Raw genomic sequence first — 25,368 nt, 5'->3', positions numbered from 1 at the left:
CCACTAAAGGTTACGGAAGGACATCGATATGAAAGAATCATCCCAGAGATCCTCAACACACGGTGAGAGGATGCAGAGAGTGGGCCTGCACTGGCTTCCTGCAGTCACCCAGCCCTGCAGTCCCAATGCCCTGCCATAAGCAAGAGTTTCAGGGCTTCAGAGAGGTTCACAGACGGCAAATTCATGGCCACTCTTTTTGTCATGGGGTATATCAAAAAGTAAAGGCAGACCAGATCATACACAAAGATTATAATAGCTTTAAAATGTGTATGTTTTATAAATCTATGCTTGTAACAACAACAGAAATAGCACCATGCAATACAATTATTCTACTTACAAAACTAGCACAGGAATTATAAAGCATTAATTCAGAGTGGTCTCTTGGCAGCATATGATTTATGGTGAATATTTTTTTTCAGTTCTGTCAGAGTTCTTGTATGTAATATATAACCACCTCTTTGGGAATTGGGGCTATCCCCAAATGGCTCTCCTAGTCCTATACTCTACCATCATCCCATGATGGAATTGCAGAGCCCCAAGGGATGAAAGGACATTCAGGGCTAGCCAGCTGGGTGGGACCCAGAATCTGAGAGGAGTGGGGTCATCTTGAAATGCGGTTTGAAGAGCCCAAGGCTGATTAGCACAAACTCAGGACCTGTAAAACCAGAATTCACAGCTGCCATTTAGAGAGCCCACCTTACCACCAGAGTCCAGGCTGCCATGAGTGTTTCAGGAAACTGGTATCAAAAGTGAGCTGAACCAGAGAGCCCTGAGGCACTGACCTAAGGAGAGACCTTTCTGTTTTGATCCACAGACTAGAAGCATTGGGGACGCTGCGTTGGAGAAACCCCTGCCTGAGTCCGGCAGAGTGACCACTCTCTGTTAGGTGGCAGATGTTTCTCAGAAAGGAGGCATAGGGGTCTGAGATCAGCCCTGGTCCTCTGAACCCCATGAGCCTGAACTGAACTCTGGAGAGAGCCAGGGCTGATCTTGAAGGCTGAGGCAAAAGAGTCTGCTCTGGAACTGACAAGTGGTCCAAGGAACTGGCACACTCAGTAGCCCTAGAGATGGGCAAGGAGCACACAAGGAAGTTGTTCTCCCAGCCAAGGTCTTGCTGCAAACCTAGGCAATCATGACACGAATTGGAGCTAGCAATGGAACTGAAATCAGACAAGGAGGTGCAGATCCTATGTCTGTCACTGGCCTGGCTGAAGGACTTTGAATAAATCACATACTGAGCTTTGGTTTCCTCATCTGTAAAACGAGCATAACTTGGGCTAGTGAGACAACTAAATAAGATACTTTGTATGATATAGAACAGGCTTCATAAAAGCCAGATCTCTATACAAAACAGTGAAGTCAGATATGAGGCCATCTGTGGAGAATGAAAATAGGGAAGAAGTATGGTTTTGAGGAGAAAGGAAAGGGGAGGCTGAGGCAAGAGAATCACTTAAGTCCAAGAGTTTGAGGTTGCTGTGAGCTGTGACAGCACAGCACCCTACACAGGGCAGCATAGTGAGACTCTGCCTAACAAAAAAAAAAAGGCAGTGAATATAACGGCTGTTTTATTTATTATGAGATTTATGTATTAATATTTAAAAACAGGGGAAACACGGGTGAGAGAGAGGGACAACATGATAGGGTTGGAGGTCCTGGCAGGTGTGCCGGGGTTCTTGAGGGATGAACTGAAAATGAGGTGATTGTCAGAGAGCAAAAAGTGCAAGATTATGAGTATGGAATTATACAGAGGTTATAACTGTTGGTAATGGTAGGGTTTGGGTTATGACCATGGAAGTGGGTGGCTGGAGAAAAGTGATGAACAAAGATTATTGAAGAAGATGAGTTCAAGTGACTGAAAATAGCAGTTGGAAATATCCTTGACACATTTATTAAAATCACCAAGAATTACAACAGTGAAAATATAGCACGAGTGTCCATGAGCCGGGAACTACAATCCTTGAGAAATGAAGAGTAATAACCTTGAGATTGGCAGATGAAGGCGAGAGCGAGGGGGTAACTGGTGATGTCATCTGATGGTATGAGATCCAAAAGTGGAGAAAGGGTCTGAAGTCAGAAATGGGGAGTAAGGCGGATGGGGATGCCGATGGTTTGAGAGCTATTGAATAAAAACTGCTTGTTGTTGGAAAGGGCTGAAGCAGAAACAATGTCCCCAGGAAAGAGTCAGGAGTAAAACAACGCAGGAAATGTTCACAGAAAGGTGAGGAAATTACCAATGCTGCTAGTAACAGATTCCTAAATTTCAGAGGAGATTGAGCCTTAATGGGTTTGAATAGGGAGATGGAGAATGTTCTGGGAGTCTGGACTCTTTGAGGTAACAAACATGACCAGGCTTAAAGATTAATCCTGGTGTAATCAAGTCATATTGTAGTCACAGGATGGACATGTTAAGAGGTAGGGAGAAATGGATTTCTGGAGCCTCCAGTGATAATGATAATATTATCATCTGAATATTATTAGCATGTGAAAATGTTCACTGTATATGCATACATCAGAGAAACCAAAGACAAGGATATATGTATATGCCTGACACTGGGCTGAAATAAATGTTTTATCATTTGTCTATTTATTTTTTCAACATCCTAACTCTAAAAAGCCTTTGACACAATATAAAGTAAAGATGTAAGAAAAAGAGCAAGAGATCTACTTGCACCAGGCCAGTGTGAGCACATATTCTTTTTTATTTGTCCACATTTGAATACCAGACTTTGGGTTCATGGTGCCTGAGTCAACAGAAATAGGCATGAAACCAGAGAGATTTCTACAGGCAAGGCTTTTATTGAGACTTTCTGTTCAAACAACAAAAAAAGAGACAGTGCGGGTTAAGGGGGCAACCAGACTGGTTCTTTGGACAAAGGGCTGGGGAACTGGTATGGGGTCAAAAGAGGGAGGAAGCTGTCAGTTTGATGAACCCCTATAGAGGCGGGGTTCTGTTGGGAGTGGCATACTTGGCAGTCCCACTTCTTTATGCATCGTGTATAACATTAGCATTTTAAGTCTCTACCCCTGAACATGATTTTTAGCATTAAAATGAGATGTAATGAGGGGAAAGTAAGGGTAAAGTCCGTTGTAGAGTCCCTTCTGGCTTGAGGTGGTTAGATCCAGCTAGGTCTGGTTTCTTTGCAGCCAGGTTTCTTATTAGCTGGTGTCAGCATCTTGCTTTTACAATCCTGAAAGATATCACTGAAGAGGTAAACAAGTTGGACCCTCCTTACACTTCTTACATGGGCATGGCTGAATTCCAGCAATGAGGAGGTCATTTGGTGGTTCTTCTTTTACAGTTAGTAGGCTGGCTGGGTCATGCTGACCCATGTTCTCGTCCTTGGTCACACGTGAGCTCTGAGTCCTGTCCCTGTACCGTCTTATTGGCAGAAGAGAATAAAGGCTGAGAAGTGGAGTTTGCTCCAAAATTAGGACAGTCCCAAATCCAAGGTGAAGGACAAAGAGCACAAGACCCTTTCAATTCTTCTCAGAGCCCTGGATTAAGATACTAATAGTAGAGAGCTTGAGAAAAGCCCACTGAAATGCATGTTAAAAAACAAAAAAAGCTTTTTGTTCTGAAATTTTTAATTAAGGTTAAACATTGCATGTTATGGAACACCCTTATTGGTAGAGATGAGAGTTCACCTCTAAGCTGTTCAGCAGACCTGGTTAGGTTCACCCAGCAGAACTAGCAGGTTTGGCTGAGTCAAAGGGAGAGCAAGACACTAGCAGAGTGGAAAATATAGGAAAGACAAAGGTGGAACTTTTATTTAAAGTAGAGTCTGGGAGGTTGAGGCGGGAGGATCCCTTGAGTTCAAGAGTTCAAGACCAGCCTGAGCAAGAGCAAGACTCCATCTCTACCGAAAATAGAATAAATTAGCCGAGCACTGCAGTCCCAGCTACTCAGGAGGCTGAGGCAGGAGGATTGCTCGAGCCCAGGAGTTTGAGGTTGCTGTCTAGGACACTCTAGACTAGGCAACAGAGTGAGAGTCTGTCTCAAAACAAATGAACAGACAAAAAAAAAATGTAAAGCAGAGATAAGATTTAAAGTAAAACCAAGATAAGCATAGACTTTTCTAGGAGATTGGAAAAGAGTCTCTCGCGAGTGAGAGGAGCTGTCACACACAGATGATGCAACAGTATAGGTACTTTCATCCCAATTCCCCTCCATTTCTCCGTAAGGATTCCCATGGGTTCCCCGTAGGCTTTCTGGCGTGCTCTCTTGATTTCATTGGTTGTTGTTGAACCAACGTTGTTGTCACATAAATTCAATTTTCTTTACTCTGTATTGATAATTATTACCCGTTATTTTACTAGTGATTGGTGTGCTGTCCTTTAGTGTCATGATGTTTGTTGTAAGTATGGTGTGCATTGTTCACCAGGGTGATCCTTATGTCAGTTTTATGGGGGGATCATTTACTGGCTAGACATCCTGGGTGGCAGGCTAAAAGTTATAATTTTACAGGAATAGCACATACTTGGTTAACTAGGTTACACCCATTCCAAATTCCTCATTTCGCTTCAGGCTCCTTTCCAACTTTCTTGTCCAGAGGCCTTAATTCTCTCCCATTCTCTGTAGCCCCCTTAACTAACTCCTTTTCATCCTTAATCACTTATCATATTTAATCAATGCCTTGCTCACTGAACAGAGTCAAACTTTAAAAAAAAATTGTGTTTCCTAATAATAAAAGCAATACAAAATTGTTATCAAAATTGATGGATTCAAAAGAGTATAAAAAATAAAATAATATTGCCCATAATTTTACCAGCTGAATAAAGAACTATTAACATCTTCAGGGCGGCGCCTGTGGCTCAAGGAGTAGGGCGCGGGTCCCATATGCCGGAGGTGGCGGGTTCAAACCCAGCCCCGGCCAAAAACCACAAAAAAAAAAAACCATCTTCATATAGCTAGGTGGATATATAATTTGTATGTAATTTTAATCATGTACAGTCTACAATTCTGTCTACTGCCTTCTTTTATCATTATAACATAGCATATAATTCTTATTAAAAATATTTTTAGTAAGTAATGTTTAAAAAATATTTTTAAATCTAACTTTAAAGCTTGCATCATAGTCTATCTTATGATGGAGATATGCTATAATCTATTTAGCTACTCTTCTGTTTTGAAAAGTTAAGATGCTTCCAAATTTTTTCTATCATTAAAAAAATAACAGCATCAGGGGCATATTTGTACATAATTGTTACCTTTTGTGGTTATACTTTGAGATAGATTTCTGCAAGTAAAATTACTTCGTTAATAGGTGGGAACCATTCTGATTCTTGAAATATTCTGCCAAATTACTTTCTGGAAAACATGTGATTAGTCGTATGCTTATCAAAAGTCCATAAGAGGCCACTTCGTAATTATTATTCATAATGAATAGTCACTGACATTTGCTGTGCATTTCACACATGCAAGTCATTCACAGCCTGGAACCTGAATTCTGACATAGTGAATAGGATTTTACCAGTTGAGGAAGGTGGGAAGACCCTGGTTTCTTTTTGGCCCCCAGTTTCTGGGATGTAGTGATGATGGTTCACAGATCACTGCAGGCATTTGGAAACCTTACAGAACTCTTAATATTCATTTCCAATTCATTCCACCAAGGAGGAAGAACATGGGTTTTGGAGTCATTTATACATGGTTTCAAAATCTGACTCTGCCACTTAGCTCTGGAAGAAATTGAGGAAGTTACTTAGTCTCCCTGAGCTCTGGTGTCTCCAGAATGAGGATGATAACTAATAATACCTACCTCATGGTCTGCATCAAGAGCATTTTTTATTCATATGGTCTTTTAACATTCTCCCTTTACTTCTTACCTTTTCAGAATTTCTTGTTTGAAGAGCTCAGGGACTGAAACACTCCAGAAAATGATTCTACTGAATAATTCCCAGAAGCTGCTGACCCTATACAAATCCTTGGCCAGAAATATCCCTGAGTCCCTAAAGGTGAAGGGCAGTGGGGAGGTGAGGGTATGGGAGTAAGGGTACAGAGAATAAGAAGCAAACAGGCTTCTCTGGGGTTTGTCATCCATTTGGAGAGTCAGTGGGGGTGCTGAGCAGGAGATAGGTTTTGAAGTCAGACTGAATGGTATGTCTGCCGTTGTCTGGTTTGGTGGCATGGGGCATGCTTCTTTACCTTTCTGGGCCTTGTTCTTTTCATCTGTGGTATGACAATAATATTAGCGCTTACCTCTTAAAGTCATTGTGAGCACTCAATAAATCCATGTGGTGTATGCGCTAAGAGCATAGCAGGTGCCCAGACAGTGCACAACAGTTCTTTGTTATCACAAGGACACCTGTGAGTTCTTTCGTCTGCTTGCTGACAACTTCGCTTCCATCGAAATGGTTCTATAGACAGTGCTCATCTGACTACCATCACTGACTTAGTCCCAGGGCCCTCTCTTGCCCTCCATTTCTCTCTTCCTCATCACATCCAGGTCCCCATCTCTGAAGACTCCAGCCTCTGCTCGTCCCTCTGCTCCTCTTTCAGGTGTATGGTTCTGTGTATTACATCAATCACGGAAACCCCTTCAACATGCAGGTGCTGGTGGACTCCTGGCCTGAGTACCAGACGGTTATTGTCCGGCCTCAGAAACAGGTAGGCACTCAGACAGGGACAGGTAGGGCCAGGCAGCTCCAAATGACTCACTAGTGCTGTTTGTAAGATGAAAGAAAATTTAGAGAATTGCAAAGACCCTCCTTCAGTACCTGGCACCTCACAGAGCTCCATGTCCCCACCCTTCAAAGCACAGGACTCATTCAGGTAAGTGAGGAGGGATGGTGAAGGAGGAGGAAGGTTGCGGGAAGACAAACTAATGCTGGAAGATTAAAGACCCTCTGAGGCAGCAGTAGTCAGCTGTAGGGGGCTGAAAGAACATAAACCAAGAGGAAAAAGTGGGTGTCCAGGATTTTGGAACAGTGACTTAGAAACAACAACCAGGGCAGAAGTCTTGTAGCAAAAATTGCCTCGTAGGAACCAGGAAGGGACTCTTGGTTCCTGAGTGCCAACTGTGTGGAAGCACCTCCCCAGATAGTGAATGTCATCCTCAGAACAACCTTATAAAGTGAGCATTAATATCTCTAATTTAGGCTTGGCGCCTTTAGTACAGTGGTTACAGTGCTGACTACTTGCACCAAGGCTGGCAGGTTCAAACCCGGCCCGGAACAGCTAAACAACAATGACAACTGCAACAAAAAAATAGCTGACTGTTGCAGCGGGCACCTGTAGTCCCAGCTACTTGGGAGGCTGAGGCAAGAGAATCGCTTAAGTCTAAGAGTTGGAGGTTGCTGTGAGCTGTGAAGCCACGGCATTCTACCGAGGATAACATAGTGAGACTCTGTCTCTAATAATAATCATCATAATAATAATAATATCCCCAATTTAGGGATAAGAAAACCACACTGAGAAATATTAAGTCACATGGCTTTAGGAGACCAAGTGTTAAAGCCTTGTCCCACCTGCCAGTTTTACTAGCTGATGACCACAGGCACTTCTCTGAGCCTTGGTTTCATCATCTGTAAAATGGAAATAATTAGAGTACCTTCTTCAGAACATTATACAGGTTTATATATATCAAAGATTTAGTACACAGCACATAGTTGTAAGTATTATGTACCATCGTTATGGCTGAGATCACACTAAGGAGCACATGATTAAGCTGAAATGCAAACCTAGGACTATTTTTGCCCTAGAGTCTATGAACTTCCCCTGGACATCTCTGATGAACTAAAGCTTCATGACCAGCCCAGCTTCAAAACTAGTTTCTGACCTGGACCAGGATTGGCCATGGCTTGAGCAAAGGAGGGATACAGAGGTTGGGAACCTGACACTCCCCACATACTTTTTCTGGGCACTTTCTCTAGGGATGTTCATTTTATCTCCTGGCTTCCTGACAATCTGGATTCAAGGATTAAAGCTAGGTTGATTAGATTCCATAGCCTGACTTCTTCAAAGTGTGGCATACCAAATAACCACAGGTGGCCAAATGTTCCTTTTTATTTCAATAATTTGTAGCTATTTAGCAATGTAACTATAGCATCAAACTCATGATTTCATATTTTCATTTGATTGAACAATGTTTTCTAAAAGTGGGTTAATAAAAATATTAAAAATATAAATGCTATTGTACATTTATACAAATAGGACAAAAAATGGAAAGATTGTAAAATAATGCAATTTACTTTGACATATACTCACCTTTCCTAATTTCATAGCATATCATGCTACTTTTGGTATTAAAATTCAATCTAATTTTGAATCTGAACCTTTAAGGGTGGGATACAGGAGAACTTATCTGGAAAAAAATCAACAGTTTTTCTTTGTGAATTTGTAATCATAAAAGTAACATATGCTGGTTATACAAAGTGGAAAAATCCAGCATTGTTTTAAGAAGTTAACCTCTAACCTCCCTTTCCCTTCTCATTTCCTACCCATTGGGTAATCAGTATCCTTGCTCATACTAGCACAGGTAGTAATATTGACCACTCCCTCTTTTATCACTTTTAAATTTGCCTTTAATGTATTATGGACATCCCTTCAGGTCAATCAATATGGCACTAACTCAACTGTGATGCTCCACAGAGTAAACTGCAGTTGAGCCAGTCCCTCTGCTATTGTTGGATTCCAATTGCCCACAGTTCTTTGCCACTGTAAACAATGCTTCATTAAACATCCTTGTACACATGTCTTTACATCCTGGAGCTTCTTCTCAATAATGAATGATTTCCAAAAGAGTTGTTGCCAAGTCAAAGTGCTTCTTCTTCGTCTTTTTTTTTTTTTTTAAGTCTGGTGGGCAATGATAGATTCCTTTCCAAAAAGATGACCACAATTTTATTTCCATCACCAGTTAAGTGGAATAACTGTTTACCTACATTCTCCCAGCAGTGCATATTATCTCTCTTTTAAATGACACCAAACTTGTTACTTCTTTTTACCAGGTTTGGGATCTTTCCATTCGTTACCATGGCCTACTATTAAATTATGCATTAATTTTTGACTTATACACAATATAAATGTAAAGGCTGGGCACAGTGGTTCATGCTATAATCCTAATTCTCTGGGAGGCCAAAATGGGAGGGATTGCTTGAACTCAGGAGTTCAAGGGTGAAAATATAATTAGCTGGGCATTGTGGCAAACTGACAGTAGAGCTGAGACAAGAGGATCACTTGAGCCCAAGAGTTTGAAGTTGCTATGACTATGAACACCAAAGAACTCTACTCAGGCAAGAGAGTGAGACATGGTCTTAATAAATAACATAATAAGTAAAATAACCTCATTCTGGCCATTCTACATTCTAACCATTTTTTTAAATGGTAAACAGTTAATTTCATTTCCAATTTTTTTCTATTTGTTGAGATTTTTTATTTCTTTCATTACTGAGAGATAGCATACATTTCTTTTATGTATGCTACATAAGTATATGTAGTACAAAGTACAAAGTAAATACATTGCCTTATTGTCTTGGAGAAGCACATAACCTTCTAACTCTTATTTCTTCCTTATCTCTACTACTCTATGGTGTTTGTTTTCTCTTTTCCTTTTGTGTTTTTCCTTTAAATAGCTTACCAGAAGTTTTATTTCTTTCTCTATTTTTGCCATTTAAAACTTAACTTTTAGTCTCAAGATAGCTGACTAGACACAAGGAGTATGTTCCTCTTCCACAGAGGGGAACCAGCATAGTAAGTAGCTTCTCACATTTTGAACAGGTTGTCTAGAAGAGAACAATAGGATTTACCAGGGAAGTAACAGGAAGCACCAAAAGTGGGTAGGGAGAGGGTTCAGGGCAACCTGCCTGGCCAGGGCCTGGCAAAGAACTGGGAAAAGCTCCTGGACTCAGGGAAACAGTAAAAGAGAAACTCCCAGGGCTCCACTCTCCAAGATGAGCTTTTACGGTCTTGGCTATAAGAGGGCCCCCTGACTCAAACAGGTGTCAGACCTAACACAGGCAGCTATTTGGAGACTGCACAGAGATTCTGCTCCAGAAAGGGACCCATATGGAATCTCACAGGCATCCAAGCCTAGCTCAGCTGAAGCTGGGCCCCACTCTGCTTGCCTAAATAGGGAACTGAAGGTGTGCCTGCAGCCACTGTGCAGCTCAGAGGAGCCACAGAGGAGCCAGGCACTCCCACACTCCCCTGAGAAAGTCCCCACCACTCTGCTGTAGGCTGCTAAGTCTGAGATTTGAGTGGACAGTATTCTCCACAGTTTCTTACTCATGATGCTTGCCTGGTGGGACTCCAGCCTTTCTGGACACCAGTCTCAGGTGCTGTTTTAAGAGTCTGATACTGAGATGTGTCTTATCTTCAGGCTGAGTTTGGGCTGATGTGGTTGCAATCCCCACATGCCTAGGGATGGAAAAGGAAAGGAAACTGCCCAGCATGCAACTGGGAAAGTGCCCATCATCCTGCAGCCAGGTGCTGTAGGAATCACATTCTGCACAGTTTTCTGCCAGAGCAGCCTGCCTGAGAAGGGCCCCATCCTCTCTGCTCACAGTCCCAATGTGCCATGTGTGCAGTTTAAAGCTGGGTAGCACCCACCCATGCTCTGAGTCTGAGCTGACACAGCTGCAGCTGTGGTTCATAAAACTACAAAGACAAAAATAGAAAAAGAAACAAAGAATATATAAAACAAAAACTCAGTGAACAATATGAAAGAACAAATCCTCCTCTATCAATATTAACCTTGAATGTAAATGGATAAAATGTGTCACTTAAATGATATAGATCAGCAGGATGCATAAAAATCTGATCTGACTTCATCTGCTTATAGGAAACTCACCTTACCCATAAAGACACAGACCAAAAGTAAAAGGGTGGAAAAAGATATTTTGTGCAAACAGAAGTCAAAAACAACCAAGAGTAGCTATACTTATATAAAACAAACTTTGGATCAAAAACAGTGAAAAACATACAAACAAGATCATTCCATAATGATAAAGGGATTTATTTAAGCAAGAGGTTATAATAATCCTACATATGCACACACCATCAGGACACCGTGATTCATTAAACAAATATTATTAGACCTAAAGAAAAAGATAGACAGTACATAATAATAGTGAAGGACTTCACCACTCACAGCACTGGACAGATCATTAAGACAGAAAATCAACAGAGAAATATTGAACTTAAATTAGACTTAAGACCAAATGGACTTACTAGCATTTACAAAACATTCCACCCAACGAGTGCAGAATATACATTCTTTTCATCAGGACATGGAACAGTCTCCATGATAAACCACATTGCAGACCACAAAATTAACCAATTTTTAAAAATCAAATTATATCAAATATTTTCTCAGACCAAAGTGGGATAAGTCTATGCCATCAATACCAAGAGGAACTTCAAAAACATGCTCCTGAATTATTACATTCTTTCTTGCTTATCCATTTCTTATCAATGAAGAAATGGAAACAGAAATTTAAACATTTTTTTGAAATGAATGAAAATTAAAACCCAATATAACAAACCTATGGGATACAGAAAGAGCAGTGCTAAAGGAAAGTGTTCAGTGTTACATGCCTACCTCAAAAAATAAAAAGAAGAAAGAAAAAAAATTACAAAGGATCAATGAAATGAAAAGCTGGTTCTTCAAAAAGGTAAACCATATTGATAACACACTGTCCAGAATAACTAAAAGAGAAGATCCAAATAAACACTACTAGAAACAAAAAATGAGATATTACAACTGATACCACAGAAATACACAGATCATCAGAGACTATCATGAACAAGTACACGCTCACAAACTAGAGTATCTAGAGGAAATGGATGAACTCCTGAAACCATATAACCTTCTGATATGGTACCAAGAAGAAACAGAACTACTGAATAAACTAATATTGAGTAGGAAGATTAAATCCATAATAAAAAAAAAGTTCCCAATAAAAAAATCTCAAGACTCAATGGATTCACAGTTGAATTCTACCAGACATACAAAGAACAGGTGCCAGTCCTACAGAAACTGCTCCACATCTTTTATGTTTACCTGGATGGAGCTGGAACATATTCTTCTTAGTAAAGTTTCTCAAGAATGGGAAAAAAGTATCCAATGTACTCAGTACTACTATGAAATCCATATATAATCACCTACACATTTATATGAATAATATAACTATAGTCCAGAAAGTAGGAGGAAAGAGAAGAGAGAGGAGAGGAGGGAGGAAGGGGGGTGTTTGGGAGGTCCTCACCTAATATGCATGATGCAATGGTACATTTCAAAACTATTAAGAAAAGAGTATAATTGTGATGGATGTGTTAATCAGGTCAATGTAAGCATTTCACATTGTATATCAAATCAGTACACTGGACCCCATAAATGCATCAATGTACATAGTTATGATTTAATAAAAAAAGATTTAAACATTAAAAAAATGGGGAAAAAACCCCAAAAGATGTAGAAGGAGTGAATCCTTCTTAACTCATTATATGAAGTCAATATCACCCAAATGCCAAAACCAAGAAAGGATATGACAAAAAAATAAAATTACCTATCAATAATTCTGATGAGCATTGACATAAAAAATCTTCAACTAAATACCAGCAAACTGACTCCAACAACACATCAAAAGGATAATTCACCATGATCAAGTGGGTTTCATCCCAGGGAAGAATGGTTCAACACACAAGTCAGTAAATGTGACTCCCCACACAAAAAGAATTAAAAACAAAATCCTTACGACCATCTAAATAGGTGCAGAAAAATCATTCAGTAGAAATCAAGATCCCTTTAAGATAAAAATCTTTATAAAAAAAGCATAGGGGAAACATACCTCAAAATAATAAAAACAGTATATGACCAGCCTACATCCAACATTATACTGAATGGGGAAAAATTGAAAGTGTTCCCCATAAGAAACTGAACAAGAAGTGGTCCATTGCACCACTCCTAGTCAACACATTACTGTAAGTCTTCACCAAAGCCATCAGGCAAAAGAAAGAAATAAAGGGCATCCAAATTGGAAAAGAGGCAGTCAAATTATCTCTGTTTACTGATGATATAAATTTATACCTAGAAAATCGTCAGGACTCCTCCAAAAGACTCGTAGACTTGATAAATTAATTCAGCTAAGTTTCATAAAATAGCATTTCTATACACCAAGAATGATCAAGCTGAAAACTAAATCAAGAACTCAATCTCATTTACAACAACTACCAAAATAATAAAATAGATAGGAATAAATTTAGCCAAAAGGTGAAAGATTCTACAAGGAAAACTATCGATCACTGATAAAAGAAATCATAGACAACACAAACAAATGGAAAAATATCCCATTGCGCATGGATCAGAAGAATCAATATCGTCAGAATGAACATAAGCAATACAATTCAAAATATAATACACTACAAAAGATTCAATGCAATTCCTATCAAAATGCTGCTGTAATTTTTCACCAAATTAAAAATCTTATAGAACCAAAAAGTAGCCTGACTGGCCAGAGCAATCCTAAACAAAAAGAATAAACATGCATGCATCACATTACCCAACTTCAAAGTATAACACGAGGAGACAGTAACCAAAACAGCTAGTTCTAGGTGTCTAGACTTTGTCAACCGAAAAGTGAAATAACAGGCCCTGAACTTAGAGAAATCATGCTTAGATCTATTCTGAGCCAAGTTTAAGGACTTGAGTCCAGGAACACAGACTCATTATAGACCAAGAATGTGTCCTGACGTAGGTATTGTAAGGAACAGTATATGTACATTTTGCAACAGGAGGATACGAGTGGCACAGAAGGTGGGGAAAGTGGGTAATGAAGCAACAGTTTGCAATCTTACAGTTTTGATTGGCACTCTGTAACACCAAACATAAGATAAAGCACATATGCAGCTGGTGGAAGGTGACTGATTCCATCCTGTCATTGTTCTCCATCAGATAAACAGGCTTATAACCTGTCAGGGAAATATTTAACAAACTCCAGTTCCTGGCAAAAAGTCAGCTTTACTTTATAGGCCTAGGTTTATTACCCATTTGCCCAACTTTAGCCATCATGGGCTCTGTTAAAATGTTCTTTTGAATTTTTTTCTTTCTTTTCTTTTTTTTTTTTTTTGACAATTTCAATAAGCAAACAGTGAAGAAAAAGTTCAAGGGAACTGATCGGACTTTTCACTATCTTATATAGGAGATGACCGACAACATGGATCTATACAGAAACGTGTATCGTATATTCACCAAGGTTCCTCAAAAAGTACCAGAAGTCTTGGAAAATTGTGAAGTCATAAACTGGGGACAGATATTTCAAATTCAAGGTAACAAGTCAGAGGCAACACACAATGGCAGTCCTTCTCAAATTGGGTCCTCATCTGACAGCATGAGCATGACCTGAGAACATATGAAAAACATAAATTCTGAGCAATTCGGGCTGCTAAGAGGGGTATAGCGATCTGTGGTGTAATGTGCTGCAGTTGATTGTGGTATAAGCCCAAGGTTGAGCACATCTGAGCCATTGCAGTGAGTCATTAATCAGGGGTGGGCAGCAGCAGAAGTGAGAACTCAAGGACCAACAATATTGCTTTCTTGTCTGTCTTCCCAGGTTGTCAAGAAAGTCTGGGTGAGGGGATAAGAGCAGTTGCATTTTCAAAGTCGGTGAGGGTGAAGTACGTGAAGGCATCCCTCTATATAAATGAAGATATCCTGAAGCTCAAAGTCTCTGATGAGAGCAAGGCTGGAAGCTCCTATGAGGCAGGCCTCCGAGAGGTTGAACATGAGAGGTAGGAAAAACACATACTCAGCACTCCTGTGGCTTCTCCTTAGTGTTCTTCCTTGTGTATTTTTGCAATACACGCAAATCAGTTCTGGAGTGCAAGGATGAATTCACTCATTGGAATGGATAAAGATTGTCGGTGCTCAAAATGAGCAGCTTTGCAATAACGAGTCTTTAAACAAGGAGTGACTGGGAGCTGTGGAATGGAATGCTCTCCAGAAATTTCAGGGGGATGAATAAAGTTTTTTGTTTTTCTTTTCCACAGTGGTGATCCCAATTTTAAGTTTTCCCGACTGGATGTCTCTCACGCAGGGCTGATAAATGCCATCTGGAGGCCAGGTCGGAATGAAAGGAGCCTACGATATGTCCAGGAGTGCCTACAGAAGCTGCCAGCGTACTGTCTGCTGGGCCCAGACGGGGTCCTGGTCTCCTGGGTGGGCATGGAGTCCTCTTGTGAAGCAGGAATGGCCTACACTGTAGAAAGATATCGAAGAAAAGGCAAAATGACACAGCTGATGTGGTCTTATATGAAGTATCTGCATCAGAAGAATATTCCATTTTATGTTGCTATACTGGAAGGGAATGAAAAAGCCCACAGATGTATAATGCAGTGTGATTTCTTTGCAGCTGCATGTGGGTGGCATCAGTGGATCTGCTACCCACCAAAAATTAACTCCATTTGTTAAAACAACGAAGCTGTTTAGCCATCTCAGGCAAGCCTCTCTTTTTTTTTTTTTTCTTTTTTTTTTTTTTTTATTGTTGGGGATTCATTGAGGGTACAATAAGCCAGGTTACACTGATTGCAATTGTAAGGCAAAGTCCCTCTTGCAATCATGTCTTGCCCCCATAAAGTGTGACACACACCAAGGCCCCACCCACCTCCCTCCTTCCCTCTTTCTGTTTCCCCCCCATAACCATAATTGTCATTAATTGTCCTCATATCAAAATTGAGTACATAGGATTCATGCTTCTCCATTCTTGTGATGCTTTACTAAGAATAATGTCTTCCATGTCCATCCAGGTTAATACGAAGGATGTAAAGTCTCCATTTTTTTAATGGCTGAATAGTATTCCATGGTATACATATACCACAGCTTGTTAATCCATTCCTGGGTTGGTGGGCATTTAGGCTGTTTCCACATTTTGGCGATTGTAAATTGAGCTGCAATAAACAGTCTAGTGCAAGTGTCCTTATGATAAAAGGATTTCTTTCCTTCTGGGTAGATGCCCAGTAATGGGATTGCAGGATCAAATGGGAGGTCTAGCTTGAGTGCTTTGAGGTTTCTCCATACTTCGCCTCTCTTAATATTGAAGCAGAAGTCATGAAGTAGCTTTGCTCAGTCACCAGTGTTTGATGGGTATTTATGATGGGCCAGAAACACAGAGAAGTTAAAAGATAACAGCCACACTCTTCAGGAGCTTACAGTCTTACAGGGCAGAAGGCAGGGGAGAGTATAGTCTTTCAATGTACATAAGTGTTGGAAAGGAACAGATCACCAGTAAATATGTGACTAGAGAAAGCCCAGGGCAGTTCTTACCTCTGGGAATAAGAATTCTTTTTTTTTTTTAATTTATTTTTTTATTAAATCATAGCTGTGTACATTAGTATGACATGGGGCACCATACACTTGGTTCATAGACGGTTTGACACATTTTCATCACACTAGTTAACATAGGTTTCATGGCATTTTCTTAGTTATTTTGCTAAGACCTTTACATTCCACATTTATTAGGATTCACATATACCCTTGTAAGATGCACCGCAGATGTAATCCCATTAATCCCCCTCCCTCCACCTACCTCCCCCCTCCCTCCCCTCCCTTTCCCCCTTCTCCCTATTCTTAGGTTGTAACTGGGTTATAGCTTTCATGTGGAGGTCCTACATTAGTTTCATAATAAGGGTGAGTACATTGGGTACTTTTTCTTCCATTCTTGAGACACTTTACTAAGAAGAATATGTTCCAGCTCCATCCATGTAAACATGAAAGAGGTAAAGTCTCCATCTTTTTTAAGGCTGCATAATATTCCATGGTGTACATATACCACAATTTATTAATCCATTCATGGATCGATGGGCACTTGGGCTTTTTCCATGACTTAGCAATTATGAATAGGGCTGCAATAAATACCTCGAACTCTTGGGCTCAAGTGATTCTCTTACCTCAGCCTCCTAAGTAGCTGGGACTAAAGGTGCCCTCTATAATACCTGGCTATTTTTAGAGACAGGATCTCACTCTTGCTCAGACTGGTCTCGAATTTGTGAGCTTACACAATCCACCACCTCAGTCTCCCAGAGTGCTGGGATTACAGGTGTGAGCCACTGCACTTGGCCTGCTTTATGAAACTTGATTGACAGAGTCTACTATGTGGAAGATAAATAAGAAACTTTAATAAAATTGTTAGTAGAATATACCTATATCTGTATGGATAGTTTCTTGTGAATACATCCACTATTTATGGATTTATGAGATACAACTACATTAAAGAATGGAGTGAGTTTTGTAGTTTAGTGACTAGTGGGGTTTAAAAGTGAAGCCCCAAGCAAATGGCTTTCCGAGGCTAACTTTCATCATTGTTATGCAGAAAGGGGAATCTAAAGAACCAAGTCTGATGGACTTGGGCCCCTGTTATAGAAGTGGTATTTACTATGCCTCTTTTCTCATACCCCTTTCTTCCTAAGCGTCAGTGAAGCCAGCTTCTGTTTCTGGTTATGAGTTTATTCCTTGGAGTTTGCACCACAGCCATATAGGGAGTAAAGGGGGATCAGGAAGTTTCCCGGGGGGAAGTAACACCTAAGATGAAGACTAAAGAATAAGCTGGGTTGGGTGCCTGTAGCTCAGTGGTTAGAGCGCTGGCTCTGTGCACCAAGGGTGGTGGATTCAAACCCGCCTGGGGCCTACTTAACATAAAATAAATAAAAAAATAAAAAAAGATAAAGAATGAGTTGGAATGCCACAAAAAAATTGGTGGCAAAATCCAGACAAAGGAAAGAACGCATGCCAGGCACTATTATAAGAACTTTATAATTGAAAACTTATATTACCATTTCAGATTCCCTGATCTACAAATATAATAATTATTATTATATAGTTCAGGAACAAAATAGACATAATAATGACCTTGTTTGAAACGGCCCTGTTACACTGCCACTGGAACTTGAATCACTATGGACATCACAGCTATTGCAAAAAAATTTTTTTTAAAAACCTTCAGAAGTTTCATTCTTTCTGATTGTTTAGATGTGGATAAACATGTAAAGAAATCATAATGATTGGCATTGAGAGTAAAATCTACCAGTGATAGTCACCCTCATCTTTCTATAGAAAAAGGTCATCACAAAATTTAATGTTTATATTTAATATGATTTAAAAGTTTGAAATTCTAACAACTAAAGAATTTTTTAGGTTAATGAGCCCTTTCTATTTTCCTTTTTAATTAAAATTCATCTTAGATGGCTATGGTAGTGCTTATATACCTTAGTATGAATCAATCCATGCAGGTTGTTAAACCTCTGAGACCTGGCTATGCTATATGAACTTAAATGAAAGCACAGTCCAAGATAGAGAGGAAATATATCATTTTCAATTTTAAAGGGTAGAAAAGTCTTAGATAAAAAATAAACTCAGGAATGGAGGGTTCTGTGAACACAGCTATATTCTGGCACTCAAAACACAGGAGCGAACCTGGTCAGTGTAATAAAAAGAGGAAGCAAATAAAATTTGCCTATTTCAAAACAGTACCTCAGGCAGGTCCTGTATCCATAAAAGGATGTTCATCCAGTGGTTGGGGCTGGATGCTTGGTTGCCTTAGCAAAGCCTAGCTGGCACTCTCCCACTTCTGCCCATTTTCTGAGTGCAGGCCAGCTTCCCTTATCTAGCCTTATGTAGCCTCATTAAGACAGTGATTCCTGAACTTTATCATATACCTGTATTAAAGAAACAAAAAGAAAGCATGAGAGAGAGGAAGAAAAAATTTTAAAAATTGTTTAAATAAATCCCAAACTATCAATAATCACAATAAAGATGAATGAATTACTTTTCCCAGTAATATATCTATCTCTCATGTTGGGTCAAAAACAGAAGTCCAAGAAGCATGTATATATTAGTCTGCTCTGAATTCCATAAAAAAAATGCCATGACTGAGTGGCTTAAACAACAGAAATTTATTTCTCACTGTACTGGAGACTGTGAAGTCCAATATCAACGTTCTGGCAAGGCAGGTTTTATTCTGAGTCCTGAGCCCTCTTCTCTTGGTTTGGGTAGCTGCTATCTTGTTATATCCTCATGTATCCTCGTTATATCCTGATATGGTGGAAAGAGAGAGAAAAAAGGAGAGAAGGTTAGTTCAGTCTCTTTTCCTTTTCTTTGAAGGACACCAATTTCATCACAGGGGCTACACACTCATCTAATCTAATTACCGTATTTCCCAAAGACTCTACTGCCACATACTATCAAATTGGATGTTAGGGTTTCAACATAGGTGTTTGGAGGGCATACAAAAATTCAGTGCATTATGAAGCTAGTATATCTGAAATAAATAACAAATGAGGGTTAAAAGTGTAGGAAAATACATACTAAATGAATGTTAAACTGAACATTAACATCAGCACCAGGCAAAATAGAACTTAAGGCGAACAGCTCCTAAATACAGAATCATCCCACAGGACAGGTCATTAATCTTCCTCACAGCACAACACTAGAACTACGAAATATGTCTGGCCAAAACTGACAGGCATACAAAAAGAGAGAGAGAGAGAGAGAATTCAGAAAACCTCTCTCAGCAACAGATCAAGTAGATAAAAAACAAAGACAATTTGGATTTACACAATACCATTAGAACTTGGTATTTTTGGTGATTTGGGGTTATCTGCCTGCTGCGTGCTTGAGCATTCCTGTTCATGTGTTTGCCTGTCCATAGCTGGCCAGCAGGAACCCTGAGAGAGAGAAACACTCCACAAGGACAGTGCTGTTAACTTGCCTCTAAGTCCAGAGGCTCCGGGTCCATCCTTGGGGTCATCAGCTACCTACTGGGAACATCTCTAGCCAATAACTGTCACTTCAGCCTGTGGATAAATGCCACAGCTGCCAACATACTGCTTAGAGCAGGCAGGAATGTGAGGATGAAGAGGGGGGACAGAGGTTGACCACATGAGCCACCAAAACAGCATATCTCAGGCCACTTACCATGACTTCTTGCTTTTGCCATAAAGATATATTTTTTTTTTTTTAGTTACTCAAAGTATGTTTTATTCTGTATGCATAGAGGCCTAACTTCTTGAGAATCAGATCTCATAAATACAATAAACCACAGGTGCCATGGTCATTGTTATTATTATCATCATCATTACTCCCATCCAATAAATTGAATCTCAAAAATTCAAATAATGCACCTAAGGTAACAGAGTAAGTGGTAAGACAATTGTTTATAGGTCTTTGTCTTTGGTAAAATGTTCTCATTCATTTTACCACATAGTTCCTCTCTCTCTCTCTCTTTTTTATTGTTAAATCATAGCTGTGTACATTAGTGCAATCGCCTGTACCCATTCTAAGATGCACCATAGATGTGGCCCCACCCATTACCCTCCCTCCACCAAAACCTCCCCCCTCCCTTCCCCTTCCTTGGCCCTTTCCCCATAGTCTTGTGCTATAGTTGGGTTATAGTCTTCATGTGAAAGCTATAATTTAGCTTCATAGTAGGGCTGAGTACATTGGATACTTTTTCTTCCATTCCTGAGATACTTTGCTAAGAAGAATATGTTCCAGCTCCATCCATGTAAACGTGAAAGAGGTAAAGTCTCCATCTTTCTTTAAGGCTGCATAGTATTCCATGGTATACATGTACCACAATTTGCTAGTCCATTCGTGGGTTGATGGGCACTTGGGCTTCTTCCATGACTTAGCAATTATGAATTGGGCTGCAATAAACATTCTGGTACAGATGTCTTTGTTATATTGTGACTTTTGGTCTTCTGGGTATAAACCTAGTGAAGGAATTATAGGATCGAATGGCAGGTCTATTTTTAGGTCTCTAAGTATTCTCCAAACATCCTTCCAGAAGGAACGTATTAGTGTGCATTCCCACCAGCAGTGTAGAAGTGTGCCCTTTCCTCCACATCCACGCCAACATTTCTGGTTTGGGGATTTTGTTATGTGGGCTTCTCTTACTGGGGTTAGGTGATATCTCAGAGTAGTTTTGATTTGCATTTCTCTGATGATTAAGGATGATGAGCTTTTTTTCATGTGTTTGTAGATTTTGCGTCGGTCTTCTTTAGAGAAGTTTCTCTTCAAGTCCCTTGCCCATCCTGAGATGGGATCACGTGTTCTTTTCTTGTTAATACGTTTGAGTTCTCTGTGGACATAAAGATATTTTTGTTTTTACTTTTCAACAGCTCTCATTTCTAGCTCAAGGACTGCCTTTTCTATTTTTCTCTGCTATGACAGATTTATTCTAGTTTTTTGTTTTGTTTTTATCTTTTCCAATATTTCACATACTTATAAGTATGAAGAAGACAGACATGTTTTTCTCCACCCTGACCCCTCTCCACCTGGAAATCTCTCCTTTACTCTTTCTCCCCTGTCTTTTCTTTTACCTTCACTAAAGGAATCAACTCAAGGGTAGGGCAGCACTAAAATTTCATGCATTCCAGTGGGCTATTTCTGAAGACAAACTTGCTGTGCCTTTTTAGAGTCTTTTGAATGGAGAAGAGAGCATAGGTTAGGAGGGACAATTTCCTCCTTCCTTCCTTCCTCTCCCTGAAAGAGCTCCTGTTCTCAAAGGGGAAAATTAGGGTCAGTCCAAAGGAAGCTCTTGGAAAACAAGACTTGCCACACCACCATGATTAAACTGTGCCCAGGGGGGAGATTTTTAAAAAATTTAGCAATGATGTCCAAGAGTGATAATAAAAGTATTTTACAATCCATAAGTTCAGCACATCGTATCTTCCTAAGGGCTCACTCCAGGGCCCAGAGATCATGACACCTCACTAGCAGCCTTCAAGAAGTTCTCAAAGACCTGTCCCTGCCTCAACACACACACACACACACACACACACACACACACACACACACACACACCCTTCTGCTAACCTCTTTGTCCCCTGATCTTACCTAACTTTACTTTAAATCTTCATCTGCCTGTGCTCCCAAATTCATGTGTTACAGGGCCTTTGTGGTCCCATGCTGAGGAAATTCTCTGACCTCCTATAGTCCTGAGGAATATATCTAAGGTAAACTTTTCATTTCAGGTCAAATAAGCCTTTCTTCTATAAGGAACGATGAACTTCTTATCTCCCAGTAAAATATATTTAAAGGGTTATCATACTTGTATAGTCATAGATCACCTCTGGAAAAATACTGAATGTCTAGGCAATGGGGTGAAAAGTAGTTATTTCCCCTATATGTGCTATTTTTTCTTTTGAAAAGTATACACTGTGTACATGCAAAAAGTAATTTTTCAAAGGGGAATATTTCCACCACTGTGGAATAGTATTAATTAATTCACTTATCTATCTGGTTCCCTTATTACCTTTTCATTCAATCAATAATATTTTTCCTAGTGCTAATAATTGAACACTATTTACTATTACTTTACTATTACATGCAGTAAAGTAGAAGCAATTCTCCCCCAGCTTCCTTCTGTACCTCAATAAGATGTCATCCTTGAATAGATTCATTTCTCCATTCTACTCTCTCTTCACACCTAGGTGTTTTAGTGCCACTGTGTCATAGAATTTTCCTTGCAGTGTGTCACTTCCTTTTAAGAATCCTTGTTTAAAACACTCATTACACATTTCCCAAGAGTCTATCATTGTTCATTTAGATTGAACTACATAAATAAAATTTGCCATATTTTTTTGTTCACCACTGTTTCTTCTCCTCATTATCTTTTTCTGTCTGAGGTTTCTGTGCCTATTTATTTGCTATTTGGCTAGAAGGCTCCAGTATTTTCCATATGTAAATACACTGCTGATAACAATATATAAAGGATTCCAAATCCACAAATACCTTTTTTGACCCACACAAGAGTATGATTCCCAAAGTCTTCTAAATCCACAAATATCTTTTTTGGATGCATAAGCACTGATGACCTACAACCCCATATTTTATGCTGACCAAATTTTATTTTCTCTTGTTTTACACACGAGCAAACTGAGGTGAAAATAAGGAAGGTAACCTGTTCCAGATCTCTCAGCTAGTGAGAAGCTGATGACCAGCAAACAGGGATTTCCGGTTGGGGTTAACAAATAACATCATGACAGGATAAAATAGGGTTTAACCCAATTTCAAGTTCATAAGATGATGCAATACTAGAAAAGAGCTGGCAGAGTGCATGCGGTCCCATCAGAAGTGCGGCCTTTCACACCCAGCCACAGCAAGATGTTTGGTTGGCTGCAGCAAACCATGCTGGCATGAGAAGGCTGTGCTAATCATGATTTTCTTGCTAATCAGGATAGCTCTTCAGGGCTATGTGACTGGTTTTCATCCTCAATGCACCTGGGGTCCATTACTTATAGGTCCTATAGTAAAATATCTCTATGCCAGATCTAGGTATGGGCTTCTCAGGATATTATCCTTACAATACATCAAAACTGGCAGCCTCTCAAGATTCTTCACGTGTCATCAAATAGGGACATGATTTGGGTAAGAAGTTCAATCCAAGAAGAGTCAACTGTAAGTATCCTTGGCTTTTCTGTGTATGGATGGACAGTGCGGGGACAGGGTGGTCAGCCATCGGGTTCACTTCCTCCTTCTGAGGCAAACCCAAGTATAGAAATTAGATTTTCTGGCTTCTAAGCAGCACATTTTCTACAATCCCATAAATACCCTCAGTGAGAAGAGGCTGAGAAAGCAAGACCACAGAGTCTTTCTCTGAACCGTAACTGAGTCTTACCAAAGCATGTTTTGTGCCTGACCTTTACCTCTCCTACCTGTGGGGATAGGAATTGAAATCCTCTATCTAGAATACATTTCACATGTATAACAAAATGCAGACTCCTTGCCAGGGCCTGCCAGGTATTTAAAGCTCATGGCATGTACAGATGCTTTTTAAGATTGTTTCTTTCCAGGGAAAATTCTGTCCCCAGAGATGTCAGTCCTTTTAGACAACACCATTCTCTGCCATTTTGTGCCTTTCACAGCTTTTTAACTTCTCCAGATTCTACAACAAAAAGAATCAGCAAGCAAGTTCCCTCCAGGAAGGATTTACTCCAGGGTTATACTGGTGAGTATGATGGAGCCGGTCTCGTGCGCCACTCAGATGATTTCAGAAATGGCAGAAAGCTATCTTACGTTTTCTCTTCTCTTCTTTTAACTTCTTGATACGACTTTTACACGTACACTTCTGCCATTTACTCTTCCCAGACCCCACAGAGCTCCTGGAACCTAAGCAGTGATTTTTTTGCTTCTCTCCGTCTATTTTACATTAAGTTAGGGATCGTGCTCATGATTGTTCCATCAACATCATAAACTTTTGCATAAGCATTTGTTCTGTGAGTTACAAAATCATTGTCAACTACACGTATATTCTTCACTTCTTTAACCAGGTTATTAAAAATAGCACCCAGTGCTCCAGGCATCTGCTCCTATTCAGAAAAAGGATAATACGTTTCCTCAAGCCCCTCGCGAATCCGTCTGGGGACGCCTGATCTGGAGTCCTCTGCAGAATAGTTGAATTCTGCAGGTGGTAAATTAGCGCGTCCTGGGAACTAGGACCAGCCAGGGGCTGGCGGCTCCCGAATGTGCCTACATCAGCCTCCCTGTGAAGTTGGCTCCTCTGTCAGGGAGCCCAGGTCTCACTAGACCTCACCGCCGGGGCGGGCTGCAGCCTGCTTTGGGCCGTGTCGCCTGCTGGAGGCTGGACCCCTGCAGGGTCTGCTCCCACCGCAGCCGCCCATCCTGCCGCGGCAGAAGCTACCGCTCTGGGAGCGCATCAAACACCGAGGCGGAGATTTCCCCTGAGCTCCCCTTGCTCATTGAGTAATCAAAGCCCAGAAAGGCGAGACTCCCCCCCCAAATCCCAGCCCCGGGGACAGCCGAGCGCTGGCTCAGCTCCTCCTTCCGCCACCTGGAACTGGATACCCCAGGGGAGGAAAGCGAACGAGGGAAATGACTTCTCACAAGTTTATCCCAGGACACGGAAGCTGGCGGTGGCCCGAGTGTAAGGGGAGTGGATCGCAGGTGAGACGCGGACCTGGTCATCGGGATAAATAGGCGTGTGGGCGCGCAGCCCCTTCACCCCAGAGCCCATCCTTTTGACCCCCCAGCGGGCGCGATGGGATGCACTCTAACCCTTTCCCGCCGCTCCGCTCAGAGGCTGGACAGCCAATTGGCTTCCAAAGTGGATGAGTAACCGTCCAGGGAGAGGAAAACAGCCTCCGGGACCTTTTGTCCTTAGGCCAGAGGATGGGGTGTCTACTCCCAAGCCAGTTCCCCTTGGGCGGGCTTGCGCTAGCAGGAGGGAAAGTTCTCAGAGAGAGTGAGGCGAATGCAGCCTGCAGCCTTGCAATTCCAGTGCAGCGGTCCCCGCGCGATCCCGCCAACGCTGGGCTTCCTGGGTGGGCCTTCTGGTCCGGAGTGCGTAGTGGAGCTCTTGGGGGTGCTGCTGGCATCGACGCCAGGCAGAATGACTCAAAGTTTAGATGGGGAGATATTCAGCTAC

At 40.7% G+C, this 25,368-nt stretch overlaps 1 protein-coding gene across 3 annotated transcripts in view; it reads left to right on the top strand.

Moving 5' to 3' along the window:
* The window catches only part of LOC128564610 (glycine N-acyltransferase-like protein 1), a 198,623-nt gene extending 182,874 nt beyond the window's left edge, over nucleotides 1–15,749 (top strand). For 2 of the 3 annotated variants that reach the window (XM_053560095.1, XM_053560092.1), the window contains exons 2-6: nucleotides 5,832–5,952; nucleotides 6,497–6,604; nucleotides 14,131–14,257; nucleotides 14,542–14,719; nucleotides 14,978–15,749. In XM_053560095.1, coding sequence (XP_053416070.1) covers nucleotides 5,875–5,952; nucleotides 6,497–6,604; nucleotides 14,131–14,257; nucleotides 14,542–14,719; nucleotides 14,978–15,398 — 912 coding nt within the window. In that variant the 5' untranslated portion in view covers nucleotides 5,832–5,874 and the 3' untranslated portion in view covers nucleotides 15,399–15,749. The remainder of the gene's footprint in view (nucleotides 1–5,831; nucleotides 5,953–6,496; nucleotides 6,605–14,130; nucleotides 14,258–14,541; nucleotides 14,720–14,977) is intronic. The other variant, XM_053560093.1, reaches the window with a different exon arrangement.
* The last annotated feature ends 9,619 nt before the right edge of the window (nucleotides 15,750–25,368 follow it).

Source organism: Nycticebus coucang, chromosome 14 (assembly GCF_027406575.1).
Source record: "Nycticebus coucang isolate mNycCou1 chromosome 14, mNycCou1.pri, whole genome shotgun sequence".
Lineage (NCBI taxonomy): Eukaryota > Metazoa > Chordata > Mammalia > Primates > Lorisidae > Nycticebus > Nycticebus coucang.
The sequence above is the reverse complement of the archived record's forward strand: the minus strand, read 5'-3'. Positions and strand labels throughout refer to the sequence as shown.